This window comes from Carassius carassius, chromosome 13 (assembly GCF_963082965.1).
Source record: "Carassius carassius chromosome 13, fCarCar2.1, whole genome shotgun sequence".
Lineage (NCBI taxonomy): Eukaryota > Metazoa > Chordata > Actinopteri > Cypriniformes > Cyprinidae > Carassius > Carassius carassius.
The window spans coordinates 31,087,244-31,106,890 of record NC_081767.1 but is presented as its reverse complement, the minus strand read 5'-3'; the positions used below and the strand labels follow the sequence as shown (position 1 = coordinate 31,106,890).

General features: G+C 35.4%; 2 protein-coding genes across 3 annotated transcripts; one reads left to right on the top strand and one right to left on the bottom strand.

The window, feature by feature from the left end:
* Nucleotides 1-493: 493 nt before the first annotated feature.
* Nucleotides 494-10,059, bottom strand: ddx11 (DEAD/H (Asp-Glu-Ala-Asp/His) box helicase 11). Of its 2 annotated transcripts, none has more exons than XM_059565319.1 (26): nt 9,903-10,059; nt 9,617-9,826; nt 8,918-9,004; nt 8,601-8,737; nt 8,483-8,534; nt 8,291-8,398; nt 7,466-7,553; nt 7,159-7,367; nt 6,931-7,083; nt 6,801-6,847; nt 6,247-6,326; nt 6,124-6,165; nt 5,959-6,026; nt 4,683-4,721; nt 4,476-4,602; nt 4,271-4,399; nt 4,077-4,189; nt 3,888-3,960; nt 3,693-3,796; nt 3,096-3,245; nt 2,956-3,024; nt 2,750-2,850; nt 2,059-2,143; nt 1,903-1,978; nt 1,548-1,702; nt 494-701 (listed from the first exon to the last, which is right to left on the bottom strand). In XM_059565319.1, exons 1-26 carry the CDS (start codon nt 10,050-10,052, stop codon nt 666-668), a joined length of 2,688 nt encoding a protein of 895 aa, XP_059421302.1. In that variant the 5' UTR covers nt 10,053-10,059; the 3' UTR covers nt 494-665. The 2 variants fall into 2 exon arrangements, with proteins under 2 accessions (XP_059421302.1, XP_059421303.1); XM_059565320.1 differs by lacking the exon at nt 494-701 and adding an exon at nt 1,164-1,299.
* Nucleotides 10,060-11,565: 1,506 nt separating this feature from the next.
* Nucleotides 11,566-16,904, top strand: LOC132156346 (peptidyl-prolyl cis-trans isomerase FKBP4-like). Its single transcript, XM_059565316.1, has 10 exons — nt 11,566-11,956; nt 13,004-13,148; nt 13,904-14,046; nt 14,157-14,277; nt 14,485-14,641; nt 14,724-14,814; nt 15,005-15,088; nt 15,189-15,374; nt 15,764-16,003; nt 16,122-16,904. Exons 1-10 carry the CDS (start codon nt 11,867-11,869, stop codon nt 16,215-16,217), a joined length of 1,353 nt encoding a protein of 450 aa, XP_059421299.1. The 5' UTR covers nt 11,566-11,866; the 3' UTR covers nt 16,218-16,904.
* The last annotated feature ends 2,743 nt before the right edge of the window (nt 16,905-19,647 follow it).

The following is a 19,647-nucleotide window of genomic DNA, read 5'->3' as shown; positions in this document are numbered from 1 at the left end:
TTGGCTTTCAAATGTTAAATGATTGAGCTTCAACTTACTGCATACTCAGATCATTTATGTATGATTTATCAAAAATATCAAGATGCATCTTTGTAATCTTCCATCAAAATATTGTATCTAAATGACTTTCCTTTTCATCTGATGTCATCTCATTCACACGAGCAATTGGTTGATGTTACCCACTTTAAATACACATTATGGTTATGTTGATTTTAATAATGAATTGCATTTTTTAATTAAGTTTTTTCACTACTCGGTGCACATTCAAAATAATGTGACAAGTTGATGGTGAAATAACTAATGTTCCATTAAGGAAGAAAAGAATGTAAAAAGTATGTATTTTTTAATATTGTGTTTTACATGCTCTAAAACATCTCTGCTATTAGTAGCTTCAGTACAGACAATAAACTCTAATCTACTATGACTGTTGTAGCCCATCCGAGTGAGTCTTTTGGCTTCACATTTTAGATTAAACACACAGAAACCAATCATCTTGTAAACAATCAGCTTTAATTTAATAAGTCAACAACTGAACCAAAAACACATGCTGAAACACAGAACCCGAGGACAGAGGCAGCAGAACTCCTCTTCAATAATTCACAAGGCCATAGTAGTCAGACAAACATCCATAATGCAGGACACACAGCCCTGACGAGTCGATGGCCTCAGAGCGGCGGTCTCTGTCGCTTCTCCAGGAAGAACTGTGGAATCAAATACAGGATCAGACCGGGAGCATATGGCTAATAAATCATCCTCATCCTGTCATCCTTCACTTCCTGTCATTAGAACAGACCTGCTTACAGAGAGCACAGCTGGAGAACGTCTGTCTCATTAAAAGACATGCACACGAGCTCTCATTCACACTTCACATGCTCCTGTCTATCACAATGACATTCTGTCTATTATGTTAGAAATGAAACTGAATGCATCAGGCAAGTGATCAGCTGAAGATAGAAAAAAAACCACCCCATATTCAATGTAAACTCCACAATAATAATACTTTATTTTATTATAAAATTATGATCATAATTTATTAAATTAATTGTACAAGACAAAAATGTATGTCCATCTTTATCTCTTTGATTTCAAATGTTGTTTATTTTCAAGGAAAACCATTTACAAAATACAAAAATCCATATAAAAAAATTTTTTTTTTAATCTAATCCATTTAAATATGGAAAAATTCCATCCTTGATAGATAATGTACATAGTATGCATAGAATTCCTGGATTAACTACAGAGCACTGGTTTCCCACAATGCAATGTGCTTGACTTGACCTTTCATTTCCATTGAATGAGCTGTAAGTGATATCAACTGCAATTTTAAATCTTATTTACTTTTTTCAAATATTAAGACATTTGAACAAAAACTGGATTTAAAAAATGCTAAATATTCATTTCTGAGATAATAACGGGACACTTGCTGTATAAACATGCAATAAAAAAAAATTATTTGACCAGTCGTTTGAAAGTGTTGCATGTTGTTTCATGTGCAATAAAAAAAACAAAATAGGTTTTACTATAAAATACGCTTTAAATACGCTTACCCTCCTGATGCTGGCGAAGGCAGGACCAAATGTTGTGTGCGTGTGCGTGCTTGTTCGAATCCATTCTGGAAGTTTCTGCAGCGTGCCTGATCGGGCGTACCGGTGGTCACACAGCACAATACATGCATAATCGCTACGATGACGGATCGCACGACCTGTGTGAGGTGAACAGACCAAAACAAAGTGAGAAACTGAGATTTACTCCACTATTACACATCTCAAAGACTGTTAGAAAGCTGACTGCATACTAGTCTTACATAGAATAAATGAATTATGCTAGTATGCTATTCTAAAATCAAACAATCTGCATTTGTTAAACACAGCACTGAATTACAGGAGTACAGGCCCCACCTACCAATAGATTGATTGACAGCTTTCATGCACAGATTCTCAATCAGTGCCTTCCCAGGACTTTTACCACCAGTGTGTGGCTGAAACAGAAGGGAGAGAGTTAGAAACGGCAGATTTGTCCCGTAAGTTCCCATATGCACCATCCTGTAGTTAGTCTCACCATCTGCTTGTCCAGGTAAGACATCTTCTCCTGCAGCTCTGGAGACTTTATGTTGGGATACGGCATTCCAACCATAACGATACATCTAAACAAAAACACATATGCATAATAACACCCTTTTACATGCTGTGCAGAATACACAAAAGATTTAAATAACAGAAAGTGAAGCAGTATTCATTAAGCATTATTTTAGTATAATAAAGTATTTAGTTATATAAGTAGTAGTTTTATATTTTCCATTTATTTAAGTTTTAGTTGTTTTTCATGTTTTTTTTTTTCAGTTTAAAATTTTTTTTCAGTTCTAGTTTATTTTCATTAAAGTACTTAAAACTTTTTTTTTAAAAAAAAGTTGTTTTTTTTTGGAGATTTATTTTTTATTTTAGTTTTAGTTCAGTAATTTTTTTTTTTTTTTTTTTTTAGTTTTAATAATTTTAGTAAAAGTAAACTTAGAAAAAAGCTAATGTTCCAACCACTCAAGATAATTTTTAAATAACTAATTGAAATGAGTATCAGTTTATATTTTTAAATAGTGTTCGTTTCAATTAATGGACATAATAGTAATGGATGCTATATTGTATATGCAATGAAAAATCCTATATTGTTGTCATGTCGTATTGTGCTTCATTGTATATGGCACATTTTTGGGTATTTATGCATACTGCAAAAATAGTTTGGCATGCTATTCTTTTACCTGCCCAGGTCATCAGAGAAGTTGATTCCTTCACTCATTTTCCCTCCCACTACAGAGAATAGCAGCGCCCCTGTCTGGCCACTTCCGGCATTACTGCAGCGCTGCATTGACGTAACAAACCATAACACGTCATTAACTGTAGCTTTAAACAGCCTGACCTGTGCTAATTCACTTTTAAGTAGAGTATTATTCACACACGAACACACCTGTATACACTTGGAATAGTCACTGAGCACTTGCTCAACCTGACTGGCTTTTTTCGGCTCCTGGAAAATCTGAAACACACAAAGAGCATCCTAATTCGAACATAAACTGGCTTGGCATGACAGTAGCAGCGTTTGTGTACCTTCTTCTTAGACTGGAGCCGCTGAAGGATGCCAGTACTCTCCCAGTGTCCCAGAATCCTCTTCTCATATTCGTAGGAGGGGAAGAAACAGACCACGCCCCCCGGCACTATGTTGCAAAGGTTTGAGAGAACACGACCCGTCTCCTCCATCTGATATAGAAAACGGGTACGAAGATCAGGCAGAACATATTTTGGGGTTATTTACATTTGTTTCCCATTCTACTCTATATTTTTTTTGAAAGAAGTCTCTTGTGCTCACCAAGACTGCATTTATTTGATCAAAAATACCGTAAAAACCAACTTAGAACTTAGAATCACTTTTTTCAATTTCAGCTTGACTTTATATCTTCATTTTGCATTTTGTATCTTGATTTAAAGATGTTTAGATATTTCTACTGGAAAACAGGACAAAAATATTGATAAAGATATTCATTTCTGCAGAGCATGCAACATTTAATGCCATGACTATGAATTTAAGACGTTCTGCTCCTATTTAAGAACTTTTAAGGCCTTTTAATGAAAAATTAAGACTTTTTACTGATGATACTTTGTGGCCATAATGTTGTGTTTGCATGCCACCATCTGTGGTATTTTTACCATCTGTGGTGTGTCTCTAGTTTTAAAAGTGAACTCCAACTGTTGTCCTGAGGGGCCGGCGCAAAGGACTATGGGTAGGATGTTCTCAGGGGGTATGACATGACCTGAAGCCATTATGAAAGAGTTACACACATAATCAGCAACACTGCAAAAGATGAACTGCAAGAAGAAATGTGCACAATAATGTAAACTCACCACATGAGAACTCTAAAATACGGTCTTCTGTGACCCCGGCGGAAAATAGAAGCTGCTCTTTAAAATCAGCAACCTGCAAAGCATTAACACAAAATCAGTCTTCTAAACTCTGAAAGTCTTTTATATGTCCGTTTAAGGTTATGTAACTGAGACAGCTGTGTGTGTGTGTGTGTGTGTGTGTGAGCTGACGGGCTTCATGGTTCCCCCAGCGATGATCACGGCCCTGCACTCCTGGACGATCTGTGCGAAGTGAACTGCAGCATTCAGCAAGAGAAACTTCAGACTGCTCTGCGAAAGACATTCTGGAGGAAGAAAGGAGAATGATGTGTGAGAGGACAGTTTCATATGTTCATCTCTGTGCATGCGCTCGAATACTCACTAACCCTGCTTTTGAATCATTACTCGTCCGTCTTTGTTGGCGTTAGTGAGGGCAAACAGGAAACTTTCAACCAGCATCATTGGAGAAGCCATGATTGGTTTGTCTTCTACTGCCATCTGCTGCTCTGAGACATCTAGAACATCAAATCCACACTGACTGCTGCTCTGTCTAAAACCAGGAAGAAGATGTTGACTGAGACTGGACTGTACCTGTAGGTTTGTTCTGAAGCGTCTGCAGGAAGCGTCCGAGTCCTTCTGTGCGACGGTTCTCTTTGTTCTTAGATCCCGAGTGTGTGATTACACCACTGCCTTCGTATTTCTCCACAAACCCACACAGCTACACACATGACACGGATCATCAGTGTGTGTTTGTGGGAGTTTTTAAAAATGGAGTCATAAATGTGTTCTCGTACTCACCTTATGGCTGATCATGCTCTTCTCAAAATATTTCTGAACCTACAAAAAAAAGATTCATCCATATTAATAACTCTACCAATGTCAAATTCTACAAAAAAAAAAAAAAAACATAATAACAATACACTTTAATAAAAATTAATACTAATAAATGTTTTTACATATATACTAACTGTATATATAAAACCCAAATGAGAATGTTGCATTGGCAGCTGTCTGAAATAAATTAAGTTTTAGTTTAATTACGGTACTAAAATTGCTAAAAATGAAATAAAAAAGTAATGAAAAAATAAAATAAAAAAGTGATTAAAGCTAACTGGAAATTTAAAAAACTAAAAATGAATTTAAAATAATTTAACTGAAAAATGAAAAAAAAAAATACTAACACTGACTGTGTAGTATTTTAAATAAATTAATATAATTTTTTAATAATAATTAATAATAACAGTCAATGAATTTGGTGCAGTGTTTGCTATTGTCAACAAAAATAAACTATTTAAAAATATTTTTTGTTAATTGAAAAAAGCTGAAATAAAATTTAATACAAATATTAGATGAAAACAAAAACCCAAATGAGAATGAGAAATGTTGAACTGGCAGCTATCTGAAATGAAATGTTTAAGTTGAATTACTAAAATTGCTAAAACTGAAATAAAAATATATTAACCCTTTAACTGTCACCCCGTCCCGTATACGGGACGCCTACAATTACTTCACTATATTACAATTAAATCTAATCTAATCTTGACAAACTCGTTTGAAAGGTCTAAGGCTCCCAAATATATATTTTACCAATGTTTTTTGTAAAAAATTATGTAGGAAAAGTAATAGATTAATTTGACAATTTAATAATGACAAGAGTGCACCCTCAAAAATCTACATTATAACAGGAGTTCTGAAAAAAAAAATACTTCTTCATTGCCTTTTTCTCTATCACATTTTAGAAATCACCAGAAATTATATACCTGTATCTACTGAAAACTTAAAATCTAAAAATTCATCCTTTAAAACCCATTTTAAAATCAGACATTGCATTACCATGTAAATGGTACATCAATATCATGTTACAAAATGTTTTCACTCATGAATTATAAAAATGTAAGTTTGGATCGTGCACTATAAAGTCTATGTTCAAAAATGTGAGTGACAGTTATAAAGCTAATAGAAATATTAAATAAAAAATACAAAATGAATTCAACTGAAATATTAAATAAAAATATAAGCAAATTAAATATGAATAAATGTAATAATATATAAATAATATGAAATCGTGAGGTACCTTAAAAAGGTTTATGTTATCAACTTGAGCCTTAAATAGGAAGTCATTGATAGTCAGCAGCTCACTTCCTGTTGTAAAAAAATTACAAATCAAAATAACATAAAAAAAAAAAAACTTCATGAAAAAAAACACACTAGACTTTGCGTGTGGGTTGTGTTTGTTTACCTGGTTGGCAGGACTGAGTGTTTGGATTCTGACCCACTTTACCTGTTAACAGGAAACCACAGCAATAAATCAGCTAGATAAAATGAGATGGAACAAGATGGAACAATATGTCACACAGCTGACCTCCAAGTGTGCGCACAAGGCCCTCCAGCACAAAGAGGATCTGTTTAATGTACATCAGATTTTTGGCCTTCAATCGACTTCTGCAACCAGAAAAACAATGATCTTTACATTAAATCCCAATGATAATATGACCTAATGTCTAAAAACATTACTTTAAGTTGATAACAGACTTAAATTTTTTTTCCTCTTTTTAAGCTTGACAGAATAAAAATAAGAAATGTTTCTTGAGCAGCAAATCAGCATATTAGAATGATTTCTGAATGATCATGTGACTCTGAAGACAGGAGTAATGATGCTGGAAATACAGCTTTACGTCACAGGAATAAATGACATTTAAAAATATATTACAACAGAAAATAGTTACTTTAAATTGTAATAATATTTCACAATATTACTGTTTTGAATGCATTTTTAAAACAAGCTTTGGTAGCGCAAGTTCTCCTTTGTGTTCCACAGAATAAGAAAGTCATAAGAATTTGGAACAACTTGAGGGTGAGTAAATAATCAGTTTTACCCTAAATTAGATGTACAGATTGTTTGACGTGTGTTTTTACCTGTAGCGCTCACAGTACTGAGAGAGCTGTGAATGAGCCCTGCAGAACTGAAACATAACCAACACACATCAGTTAACTAGTCTGATCAGACTACACTAGATCTGATCAGTGAGTATGTGTGTCCGTGCACCTGTGCTCCACTGATTTCTGCACTGTGTATGGCTGAGATGGTGTCAGTTAGATTATGAGCCTCATCTATAATCACAATCTGATCCTTTAGTTTGATCCCAGATGCTTTACGGGTGGAAGCATGGAGCAGCGACTGATAAGGCAACACCACCACCTGAGAAAGAGAGAGAAAGACTGAATGCACAGGGTGTATATGAGCGAGAGTGTGTTGCATCAGGTGTGTGTGTACCTGTGCTGCAGGTATGGCCATTCGTGTGCTGTAGTAAGGACACGTGTGTGTCTCCCGGCCGTGCTGCAGGAGCTGCTCCACATCTCGCACCTTCACCAGCACCTCGTCCCTCATCGCCATCAAATTTTCAAAACCTGAGAAGGGGCAAGTTGCCTTGGCAGCGCCGCGCCGACGTTTGGTCTCAGAGTCTGACGCCTTTTCTTGTTTCTCTGCAGATGGAGGTCAAAACTTCATCATTGAGCTCATGTCATTATGTTATCACTGGGTCATTTTAAGAATTGGCAGAGATTGTGTTGAGGTTTCTGACCGTGTTTGTTTTTCTGCATTTCTAAACAGCGGTCGTTCATCATTTGGACGTTTCCAAGCCGGACGACCTCTGGATTAATGCACAGGTTCTATAAATGACAACATGACACATCATCTGATTGGCTCTTTTATGGATGCATAAGAATTTGTTGTTTAAATTTGCCCTAGCATTGTGGCAGCACTCATTTGCTACAAAACAAAAAAAGTCCAAATCTAAAATGTAAAAACACGTAAAAGCATAATTCTTGTTATAGACACTCATTATAAAATTGTTTTATATCATATAAAATATTATATCATTATATAATACTGTTCAAATGTTTGGGCTCAGTAAGATATATACTTGTATTCAGCAAGGATGCATTAAATTGATTTTCAAGAAAATGCTGTTCTTTTAAACTTTCTATTTAACAAAAAATCCTAAAAAAAAAAAAGCTTCCATAAAACTATTAAGCAGCTCAACTTTTTTCTACATTCATAATAACAATACATGTTTCTTAAGCAGCAAATCAGCATGATTTCTGAAGGATCATGTGACACTGAAGACTGGAATAATGATGCTGAAAATACAGCTTTGCATCACAGGAATAAATAACATTTTAAAATATATTACAATAGGAAACAGTTTTTTGTATTGTAATAATATTAAGCAGTATTACTGTTTTTACTGTATTTTTGATTAAACAAGTGCAGTCTTGTTGAGCCTAAGAGTCTTATTTCAGAAACATTAAAAGACCACAATCTAAACGGTGGTACATGTATAATAATTGTTAAAGTGTTAATAGGGATAAAAGAATCCCAATAACAACTCTGTGGGCATCTTTACCTGTCTGGAGCCCAGGTTAACCAAGCGAACAGCGGCCCCGTATGGACTCTTTTGCACCTCGTGGACAAACTGAGCCAGCTGAGAGTGAGTTCGGCTACAGTAATAAATCTAAAGATGTAAAAAAAATAATAATTGTTAAACATGCACAAACACCTTGTTCACTAATGCAGGGTGGGAAGTTTAAACATGCACCTTAGTGACATGATCCTCCTCTAGATCTTCATCATCGTCCTCATCACACACCCTGTGGAGGAAACCCTGTGAGAAATCAAGGCTGGAAAAGACACACAAACTCATGCACAATCAATACCTGCTCTTGGGCGTGGCTTCATCATCACTCTCATATTCTGCTACAATAAGCCCCTCCTCCTCCGGATTGAATGTCTCTGACTCCGCCCCCTCTCTGCTGAGCTGCAGTAATTTTACAGCCTCATCATCTCCGTTGGCCTGTTAAAGGTAAAATAAGCAACTTGATAATTTACTGGTTAAATGTAATGTCTGTCTGAGTACCTGGAATAGCAGATCCATACTAACAATATTCTATTTTATTTTTAATTTTATTTTATATTTCTAAATCATAAAACCTTGTTTATTTCCAGGTATCAATAATACTGTTCATGCACTCACTTTTCTCTTCATGGCATATCTGAGCTGGGCATTGTGACGGATCATCTCCAATCTTTCCTCTCGCTTCTTCCGTTTCAGCTCTTCATCCTGAATGAAATTGAGAAAAAGCATGATATTTTTTAAACCACTTAAGACAAGAGGTTTCCAATTTTTATAAATATTATAAATATATGATAATCCTAGTGCAAAGGACCACCATCCTAAAATTTAAAAAGCAGCTTGATATTTTAATATATATAAAGACACAATTTATAAATAATTAAATTAAATAGTAATTGTAAAATATTTACTTGTTTTTTTACTTAGCATTTTTACATTTATCTACTTTCTATAGTACTATACAGTTAGATGTAATATTTATTTATATTATTTTTTTGTGTGTGTGTTAAAACATTTTTAAACAAATGATGTGTTTATTTTTCATTTATTTGGTATTTTTGTCTATGTAAAAACTATATTTAAAAAAAAATTATAAAATATTGTTTTTTTTAATTATTAAAAATTTCTGCTCACTACTGTTAAATGTATTATTTATTAGTTTATTTACATTTTTGTTTATTCTAATTTATTTGTAATTTTTACACTGAACATTTTCACTTTCATCACTTTTCTTACACTAGATAGGACCTAGATTTAAAATCCTGCTTAGAAGCACATAACCTGATCTGATGACCTGTAAAAGGCACATAATTTTCATACCTTTAACTTGTTCACTATGTCTCTCTCTGCTTTCTTCTGCACAAACTCAGACACCCAGTCTGGCTCTGATGTTTGGCTGGTGCTGTTCTCCTTCACAGGATCACACTTCTTCTCCGGTCCATCCAGAAGTCTAGCAGCCTCCAGTTTCTTCTGCTCCTCATAGTCTCTCAGCCATGTCAGTGCACCACAGATAAGACTCAGAGATTTTCCCTGCAGGATCAAACACATGAAAGCTCAACCATCCACCTGAGAAAGCGAGATGAACGGATCTCGAGCGCAGACTGACCGTGCCAGTGGGACTCTCGAATATACCGATTTTACCCTGATCCAGAGCAGTGTAAAGGGCCTCCATGAAGCTCTCCTGGATGGGATAGGGCTGGAAAGGGAAAGGAAACCGACTGCTCTTGCTCTCCATGATCAGGCCAGACTGCTGCATACACCACACAAACAAAAAAAACTCCTCACAGTGTTAACGGAACATGACTTTTAAGTCCATATATAAATCTATTGCTATTCCCGTGCAATTATATTGACATCACAGATGACTGTAAAGAAATATCACATGTAATTTAACAACAAAGAAAAACTCGTTCTGACAGCGTAAACTTCCTCGAACGAACGCGCCTCGCGCCAGTCTTCTGCTTCAGCCAATGAAAGCGAGGGAAAACTTTACGGAGGACAGGGACCCGGATCAAATGTCACTCTTTCATGAAAACCGAAATAAGAAACTCCAGATTTTTCACCCTTTCTAGAATCTTCTGTTGATTTTTAAGAACTATCGTTCTTTTATTGAAAAATCTTTTTTATATTTAATATTTCTATTGTACTTATTCTGTTTTACTGTATTTTATGATTTCTATCTTATTGTTAATTATTAACAAGTATTATTTATCTACTATTATAGTATTTATTCATATTTGAATTTGTTTTTATTTTTATACTTTTTGTTTGAGTAATAGTAATTTTATGTGCTTTTACAGCACTACTTTTATGAATGTTATCTGTTGATTTTCACTATCATCAATCAATCTATCTATCTATCTATCTATCTATCTATCTATATATCTATATATCTATCTATCTATCTCCTTTAAATAATTTGGTCAATATAAATACATGTACATAGTTTAATATAATAGTTTACATACATTTAACATTTTTTTTTTAAGTGTGCAGTATAAATACTAATATGTATCATAAAACAAAATTGTATTATTCTTTTTATTATAATATACACCATTAACAAAACTTAAAACATTATACAGTGGGGGAAATAAACATTGTCATTATCATAGTAAAGCAGGCTACATATACATACTGTCCTTAAACATTGTTAAAAGATATATAAAAGGTGTGTACAGTACATTGTTAATTTAATATTTAGTATTCTGGGTAACTTCATTTATAAATGCATTTTTTTTAGGTTAGAATCCATTAATGTCATGACTATAATTGCTATGCTTTGTTTTTGCTAGACAAAAAAAAATATTTATCTGGCTTTTGGTTTTTATTTTATAATTTTTTAATATACATTTACTGTTTTATATGTTTCAGTTGCATGAATAAAGACTAATAATAATACTATTAATACTACTACTAATAATTATATTCAAATTTTTACCATAGAAACGCATGTAACCATTTTTTAGTTATTGGATGTGGTTAACAGTTTAGCGACGGTGCCTATGGTTGCAGTCAGTTCTAGACAGTGTTGCCAAGTCCGCGTTTTTCCCGCGTAAATTGGCTACGTTAAGCGATCCAAATAACGTAATATGTAGAACGCGAATTTTACCAAGGGAACAACGCCGAAAAACGTGTAGTTTACCCAGCGGACTGCGATTTTTACTGCAGGACCTCCCCACTGAAACGCAAGTGGGCTCAATTTGAGTAGAAACTGGGCGAGTTTTGTTGTAAAAACTTGGCAACCCTAGTTCTAGACGCTACCATCTCAGTCCTCTGTAGCTCTGGAAAGTTCGTAGAGTGAAGAGTCGCTTCAGTTTCCAGCGGCGGGGCGATTGTTATATAAACGCCTCTCACAGCTCGTCCCCGGACTCAAAAAATACATTTACAAAGCCCGAACGGCCAAATATTAACCGTGGATCACCAAATCCATTCCTAATAGCGATATTAATTCCATTTAGCCCTGCGGACGTCGAGTCTCCAGTGATTTCTGTGAAGGAAACATACTAGACGGTCTGTAAGAAGTTATTCTTGGTGCTGTTTCGAGGAAAATTTCATTTTAAATCAAAGATGACTGCAGAAGAGGTGGTGAATGAAGGCTGTAGCATCTCCATCGAGGGTGAAGACATCACCCCGAAGAAAGATGGAGGTGTTTTAAAGGTAAATACTGCAGTGTCATTAGCAGCATTGACTCCATGAAGGAGGTGTGACTGACTGAATGCATGTTAGAGCCAATATTTCTCAGTGTTGGCTCACTTTACTGCAGCTCTAGCTGTTGTATGCACTCAAATGTGAATAAATGGGTTTCATACATTGCTGATTGGTTTCAAACGCCGCCTGTTGCTAATTTTGCAGGATTGCTGGACCTTTTAAGATAGCTTGTTCTGTTTAAAGGGACCGTTCACCCAACAAAATGACAGCTTTATCGTAATATACTATCTGAATGTCTAACCAAACTTACATGACTTTGTTTTTTTTTTAAATAAAAATTATGTGGAACACAAAATTAGATATTTAGCGGTTGGCAACTCCGGTCACTATTCACTTTCATTGCAGTCTTGTCTAACACAACGAAAGCGAATGGTGACTGTTATTTTCATAAGCTCTAAATTGTAATTTTGTGTTCCACAGACAAAAACAAATACAGTCATTCAGGTTTGGAACAACATGAGTGCGAATAAACGATGATAGAAATCTTATTTTTAGATTAACTTTACTTTTTCTTCAGGTGTGTTTCGTTGTTGTTGTTTTATTTGTACAGATTAACAATGTGTAGTGTCAAGCAAACATTCAAATGTCGTCTATGTTGCATTTCTATGCAAGTGACACGTTTATGTAATGTAATGAAATGAGTGGCAGTCTATATGCACATGCAGATCAGCATGTAATTTCTGGAAACTTCTCAGTGAACACTGATACAAACAGGAATTACTTGTTTGGGATAATTGAACACTTTCAGTGTAATGCATTTAAAACATTTATCTGAATGAGCCGTAATTATAATTCGCAATACGACACCTATGCGATTTAAAAGTAATTTATTATATGCAAATGTAGATTAATTAATTTGTTGTTTTTGGGTAAAGTATCATGAATGTAAGCGCAAACTTTTTTCTGTTTGCAGTCTTTGAACGAAGATTGACAGATCACAGGTGTAATGCAGTGTGACCAACAGATCGATGATTAATCTTGTTCTCTCTTCTACAGATGGTCAAGAAGGAGGGCACAGGCACTGAGTTGCCTATGACTGGTGATAAAGTATTTGTACACTATGTTGGGACGCTGCTTGATGGCACGCAGTTTGACTCCAGTCGTGATCGAGGAGAGAAGTTCTCCTTTGAGCTGGGCAAAGGTGGGTGTTGTGAGAGTGGGTTGAATGTTTGTCTACCCTCTCTGACATTTAAACAGGGTGTTGGTGCTGTAGTTTTATATGGAAATAACACCTGTTGCGATTGGTAAAAGTAGTGATTTGATGTAAGTAGTGACATATAATTTCTTACGTCCGTGATAACGTATTTTTGTATGCCAACCTGGAAGTTATCACCCTTTTATTCCCCTCGATGAGAACCCAGTAGGATTTTGACATTGGCTTTTGGATTATTGCAGCAAATAAGCACTGTGAACTTAAAAATGTTGAACCCTAAATATAGTCAGCAGAAAAAAAACATTGACTTGGGGATGATGGAAACCAGATGTGCAAAAATGCTAACTTGTTTACGGGTTTTTGCATTCAGAAATATGTAATGCCTATTGTGTTTTACATTCAATGGATTTGATGAGGATTTGGTTCTGTGCATCGGTTGTTGATCAGATGGAGGCAGATCTGAACACAAGCTTGCAGTTGATTGTATGGAAGGACAGTTGTTTCACTGAAACATCAAAATATTGATTAAAAATTATAAGGTTAAAAAAAATTAAACACCCATGAATTGATTGTTCACAACATGCATTCATACATGCCAACTTTAAACCATCTTGAACTTAACCATATGCAGTGTGGGAACATCAGGGATTATGGACCGATGTAGTTAGAAATTACAGAAGAGTTAAGACATTGTCTGGCATGCAAGTCAACCATTTTAAACCATTGTTTGCTCTGTCTCACAGGTCAGGTGATCAAAGCATGGGACATCGGTGTGGCCACGATGAAGATTGGCGAGATCTGCCAACTGATTTGCAAACCTGAGTATGCCTATGGAGCCGCTGGCAGCCCACCCAAAATCCCACCCAACGCTACTCTTGTGTTCCAGGTGAGGTCCAGATGCATGTGAACAGGATATTCAGAATATTGAATTGTATCAATAAAAAAATTGTAAGGAGTTTGTGTATTTATTGACGTGTCTATTTGTTTGTCTGGCAGGTGGAGTTGTTTGAGTTTAACGGGGAGGACATCACAGGTGAAGAAGATGGTGGGATTATTCGCAGGATCATCACTAAGGGAGAGGGTTACACAAAGCCTAATGAGGGTGCATCTGTGGAAGGTAAACACTGCTCTTATTTCTCCAACATTCAATAAATGGAGAGCAATTCACTAAATGAACACAGCAAATGTAAACCGAAGAATGAAGCGAAACTAATTTAAAGAAACAGTTGACCCGAAAATAGCTTTCTCCAGTGAACTATTCCTTTATTCATTCTGTGTTAGTGCAGTATTTGCAGTAGTTAATCTTTCTATCTCTTTGGGTTAGTGTGGTTGGAGGGCTGTCACGAGGAACGTGTTTTCGACGAGCGTGAGCTGAAGTTTGAGGTGGGAGATGGAGAGAGTTTGGGTCTGCCTCCAGGTGTGGAGAGAGCCCTGCAGGCTATGGAACAGGGAGAAGAGGCGCTCTTCACCATCAAACCAAAGTAAACACACATTTCTTACAACTCCAAGCAGTGTCTGTTGAGGTCCATGCTTAGTTTATTTATGCGTGTGCATCTATCTTAGGTATGGCTTTGGAACAGCTGGCAGCAACAAATTCAACATCCCACCTAATGCTACACTGCAGTACAAAATCAAATTGAAAGCATTTGAGAAGGTCAGTGTGTGCTCCGAAATAACCAGCAGAATTCACTCAGGAAATCAGGAAATCGCTATTTATTTATTTTATTTTTTATCATGCTTTAAGATTAATTACAGTCTGTAAGTGATCAGCTTAGCAGTAATGTCTGTACACAGTCAATGTCATGAATGGATATGAGCTTAATATGTTGTGTTCTCTCATACAGGCAAAAGAATCCTGGGAGATGAACACGATTGAGAAACTAGAACAGAGTGCCATCGTCAAAGAAAAGGGAACTCAGTATTTTAAGGTAGCAGAAATGTCATACACACTGACATGTTATTCATCCACAACATCTCATTTTAATCTAATAGTACACTTAAGAATTGGAGTGTGTTTTCTGTGCACAGGAGGGGAAATACAAGCAGGCAGTCATGCAATACAAACGCATTGTGTCCTGGTTGGAGCACGAATCTAGTATGCAGCCGGACGAGGAAGAGAAAGCCAAAGCTCTGCGATTGGCTGCTCATCTCAACCTAGCTATGTGCTACCTAAAGCTGCAGGAACCAAATCCTGCCCTCGAGAACTGTGACAAGGTAGAAAATGAACAACCTTGTTGATGCTTGCTCATGGTCATGCTTGCACAGTCATATTTAATGGCTGCAAAGGTTAAAACATTAAGTTTATTAAACATGTTAATAAATAACTCTTGATTTGTAATGTCTTTATTTAAAATGGTTAAAAAGCTTTTTTTATTTTAGTACTTATTTATTGTTGAATATACTATCTCAGTTGACTTTTTTTTTTTTTTTTTTTTTTTTACCTTTCATGTTTTTTTTTCATCACCATTAGCAAGTTTAATAGCAAAAGAAAAAAGCACTGGACAGAGTCTCTCTTTATTGATATTAACTCTTGAATATTAAAAAGAGGCCAAACTGTTCTCATTTCTCCTGATCTCTTCTTGCGTTCTGTATTTTGTGTAAAGGCACTGGAGCTGGATGCAAATAACGAGAAGGCTTTGTTTAGGCGAGGAGAGGCACTGATTGTCATGAAGGAGTTTGACCGAGCGAGAGCAGACTTCCAGCGGGTCATTCAGTTGTATCCAGCCAATAAGGCCGCAAAGAGCCAGATTGTGCTCTGCCAGAAACATATCAAAGAGCAACATGAGAAGGACAAACGCCTCTATGCCAACATGTTCCAGAAGTTCGCTGAGAGAGATGCCAATGTAAGTGTCTACAGTTACTAGCTCTTAGTCACTGCACAAAAGATTTACCCACCAGACAGCTGTTGTCTTCTATCTAATGTTGTTGTTTTTTCTTTTGTGTGTGTGTTTTATTTTCCAGAAAGAGTCAGATCAAGGAAAGGAGCAGGAAAAGAAAGAGAATGGAAGTGCAGTTGAAATAGATGAAAACGGAGCCCAGGAACAAACTGCAGCATAATAGCGTGCTTGTGTGTGTGTATGTATTATTTACTGTCTTTTGTGTTTTTTTGTGTGTTTTTTTTTAAGAGGATTTTTTGTACCTTCTATAATATCTGTCCATCTGAAGCGACTGTTTGTGAGAGTGAGGAAGTGCACTCGCTTTGGTTTCTAATCTAATGTAGCAAGTGGTGTTCGCTTTTGTACTGTGGCCAGACCCTTGTGTCCAGGTGTGCACTCACATATGATTGCACATGTGTATGAATGTTTGCGTGCGATACTGTAAGGCAGCTAGTCGGCCTGGCCATGTTCTCTGCTGCATCTCTCTAAGATATGGTGGAAATAAAGCAAACTCGTTCTTTGTCTGTAGCCTGTACTGCAGCCTCTTGCGTGGGTGCAATACCGTCGCTGCTCCTTAGAAACTCTTGAGTTGCACTGCTGTACAATAAAGCGCTTTTCTGTCCTGTCACTAAACTTCATGTAAAGTGCATGGAAATTATCGGCACGGCAAAAAAGACTGTTTTGATTTCTTTGACTTGTAAACATTTGATTAGTTTTCCCCCCCCTTTTTTTAAAGAACATCTTTCCACTGTTAAATTCTTCATGTTTAATGTGTCATAACTGGAAGCATTTCGGGAACATAGGGAATCTCTGCTGAAGTCTTGCAAGAATTTTAGAGGAGAAACAACGCAACTTTCCTGTGAAGAATCGTGTAGTTTTGAATTGACTCATTTTCTGTTTGCAGCCTATTTGGGAGGATTGCTATTTTAAAATACAAGGTGAGAACATGAACTTTGCCCTGCAGTCTGTTTTTTTGTTTTGTCCCTTGTCTCTTCATCTTCTTGTGGACAAGATTTCCCATGATTTCTTCATAATCCCTTTTGCACACTGTAATCTTATGGTGAATGGTCATGGCAGAAGAGCCTCTCTGTGACAGAGCTCATGAAGGACTGGAGTACTGTAGTGTGGTTTGTGTGCGAGACCTACAGATAGTTATTTTTCCATGTCCTAGATGCAACTCTGATGTTGACTAGAACAATAAAACAAACTCCAAATCCTCCTGCTGCAGTGTCTGTTTTGTAGCATTTAGTACAGTGTAAAAGTAGTATAAAATATGTCTGTCCCTGCAAAGATAAACTGGGAACCAGTGGAATTCATCAAAGGAAATAGATGCATTAGATGAACCAGTGTACTACTTCAGTCAGCTGAAATGCAGCAAAACTACAGAAATGTGAAATTCTGAAGTAGAAAATATTATTTTTGAATTAAATTACGCTAATAGTAATATATATAACTTTGAACAATTCTTTTTTGTTTTTTTTTTCTTTACTGACATTTTCATGAATCATGGTTCTTATGGTCTTTGGCAACCCTTATCATTTTATTAGTGTGATTTATAGTCCTGGAAAAGTATTAGGAATTAATTTATTTATAATAGATTTTTTTGTTATATTATAAATTGACAAATTGTAAAATGAAATAAAAAATTTTTAGTGGGTTATATATATAAATATATATCAACAATTTTTTTTCTCACAAATTTAACATAATACCATTCCTAGTTTCAGTAAGTAAAGTTTGAAAACAAGTAACTTTGTCATTACTCCAGAAGTGTCTATTTTAATATAATAAATATCTATTTAAACATTGTCTTTGACAGAAGGGGGAGCCTTGGAGTCAAAAAGGTTGAGCATGACTGCATTAAGCCAACTTGTTTTGATAGGTTTATAATCATGCAAACAGCTGGCATTAGATTGAGAAGGAAAAGACTAATTCAGAAATAACTGCCCAACTTTCAAATCAGAAAATGTATTAGCCAAGACTTTGCCTTGGAGGTTCTAAAAGAGTAAACGCCAAGCATCTGTGGGCTGCAGGGTGTGTAAGAGTGCTTCTGTAGTGAGTAGAATAAATAGCAGGGGTGTCAAACTCAGTTCCTGGTGGCCCTGCAGAGTTTAGTTCCAACACACATACCATATAGTTTTCAAGTAAGCCTGATTGAATGATTAGCTGGAGGTGCATTTAATTAGGGTAGAACTACTATCTAATACTAATCTAAAAACAACAGAAGTTGTTATCCTGATAGCGGAAAACTAATTTTGTTTGTACATGTAACCAGGTTGCTCCAAGGGGATAATCACTGTAAATATGTCCTTATTAATAAAAGGCATCTGCTAAATGAGAGCTTTAATAAAGAGCTTTTCTTCTCTTTATTACTAAATATAAATATGACCATGACAGTAAACACTGTCTGTGTATTTAAAGACAAACACAACATGCAAAATAACAAAATGGTTGACCCAGATATGTAAAGCAGGGGTATTAAAACATACTCCATTTTATTATATATAAAAATGGCAAACTAAACAAGAACAGTTTTTGATATTCAAAAATTACTTAATTGAGGAGTATCTTTTTAAATATATTTTGTATTTATATAAAAAATATATAGTATTGCACACATTTTAAGGTTAAAGAAAATATTTATTTATTTAAAATTAACTATAACATAACCTAAATCAAACTCCTATTAATGAAAATGTAATTTTTATGTCACTGGCTTTGAGAACTTGAGATCTTCCCTCACGTCTGCCTCCAGTGTGTCACTCGGTAACACATTGGTCATTGGGGATGGAAAAGTCCCCAGGCAGATATGTTTGTTTGTCGGTGATGTATCTGCTAAGATCATCTCTCTCTTTCTTTATTTTCTCTTGTTAAAATGTGAGGCTCATGCCACATCTGCTGGAAACGCCACTGACACTGAAGATGAATAAACCTGCATGCAAAACAACCTGCAGCAAAAGTATAACAGGACATAAAGGTTTATCCAGATCAGCTGCCACACAACACATCCAAACACTTTCCTTTGTCCTCTATACTAGTTTTTTTTTTAATTCTATCTATCTATCTATCTATCTATCTATCTATCTATCTATCTATCTATCTATCTATCTATCTATCCAACATTTTATATATATATATATCTCGATATGTTGAGTTATTTATTATATTTATAAGTCCTTTCCAATACAATTTTATGATAACTCTCTCTATCTCTGTGTGGGTGTTAAATATATCGATTTAAATATTTAAAAACTTATTTTGTATATTGTGCTAATGACACACACATACAGACACACACAAACATTTGTTTTGCAAATTGTCAAAATAATAAACACTTCTTTAAAGGGGTGTTTTTATGTTAATAAATGTAAGGATAGCTTTTTTTTATTAATGTAATTTTTTATTGCCAAAGCATCACAAAAGCTATGCATGCATATACATTATATAGCAATTATAATAAATAAATGACACACAATAAAAATACTACATCTCGACAAAATAGGCCTACGTCGTATTATTTAACTAAACAAATGAAAAAGACAGCACAGATTTACCGTCTTAAGAGCTTTGTTGTTGATTGAAGATGAAATAGCTTGGATATATTGCTCCAT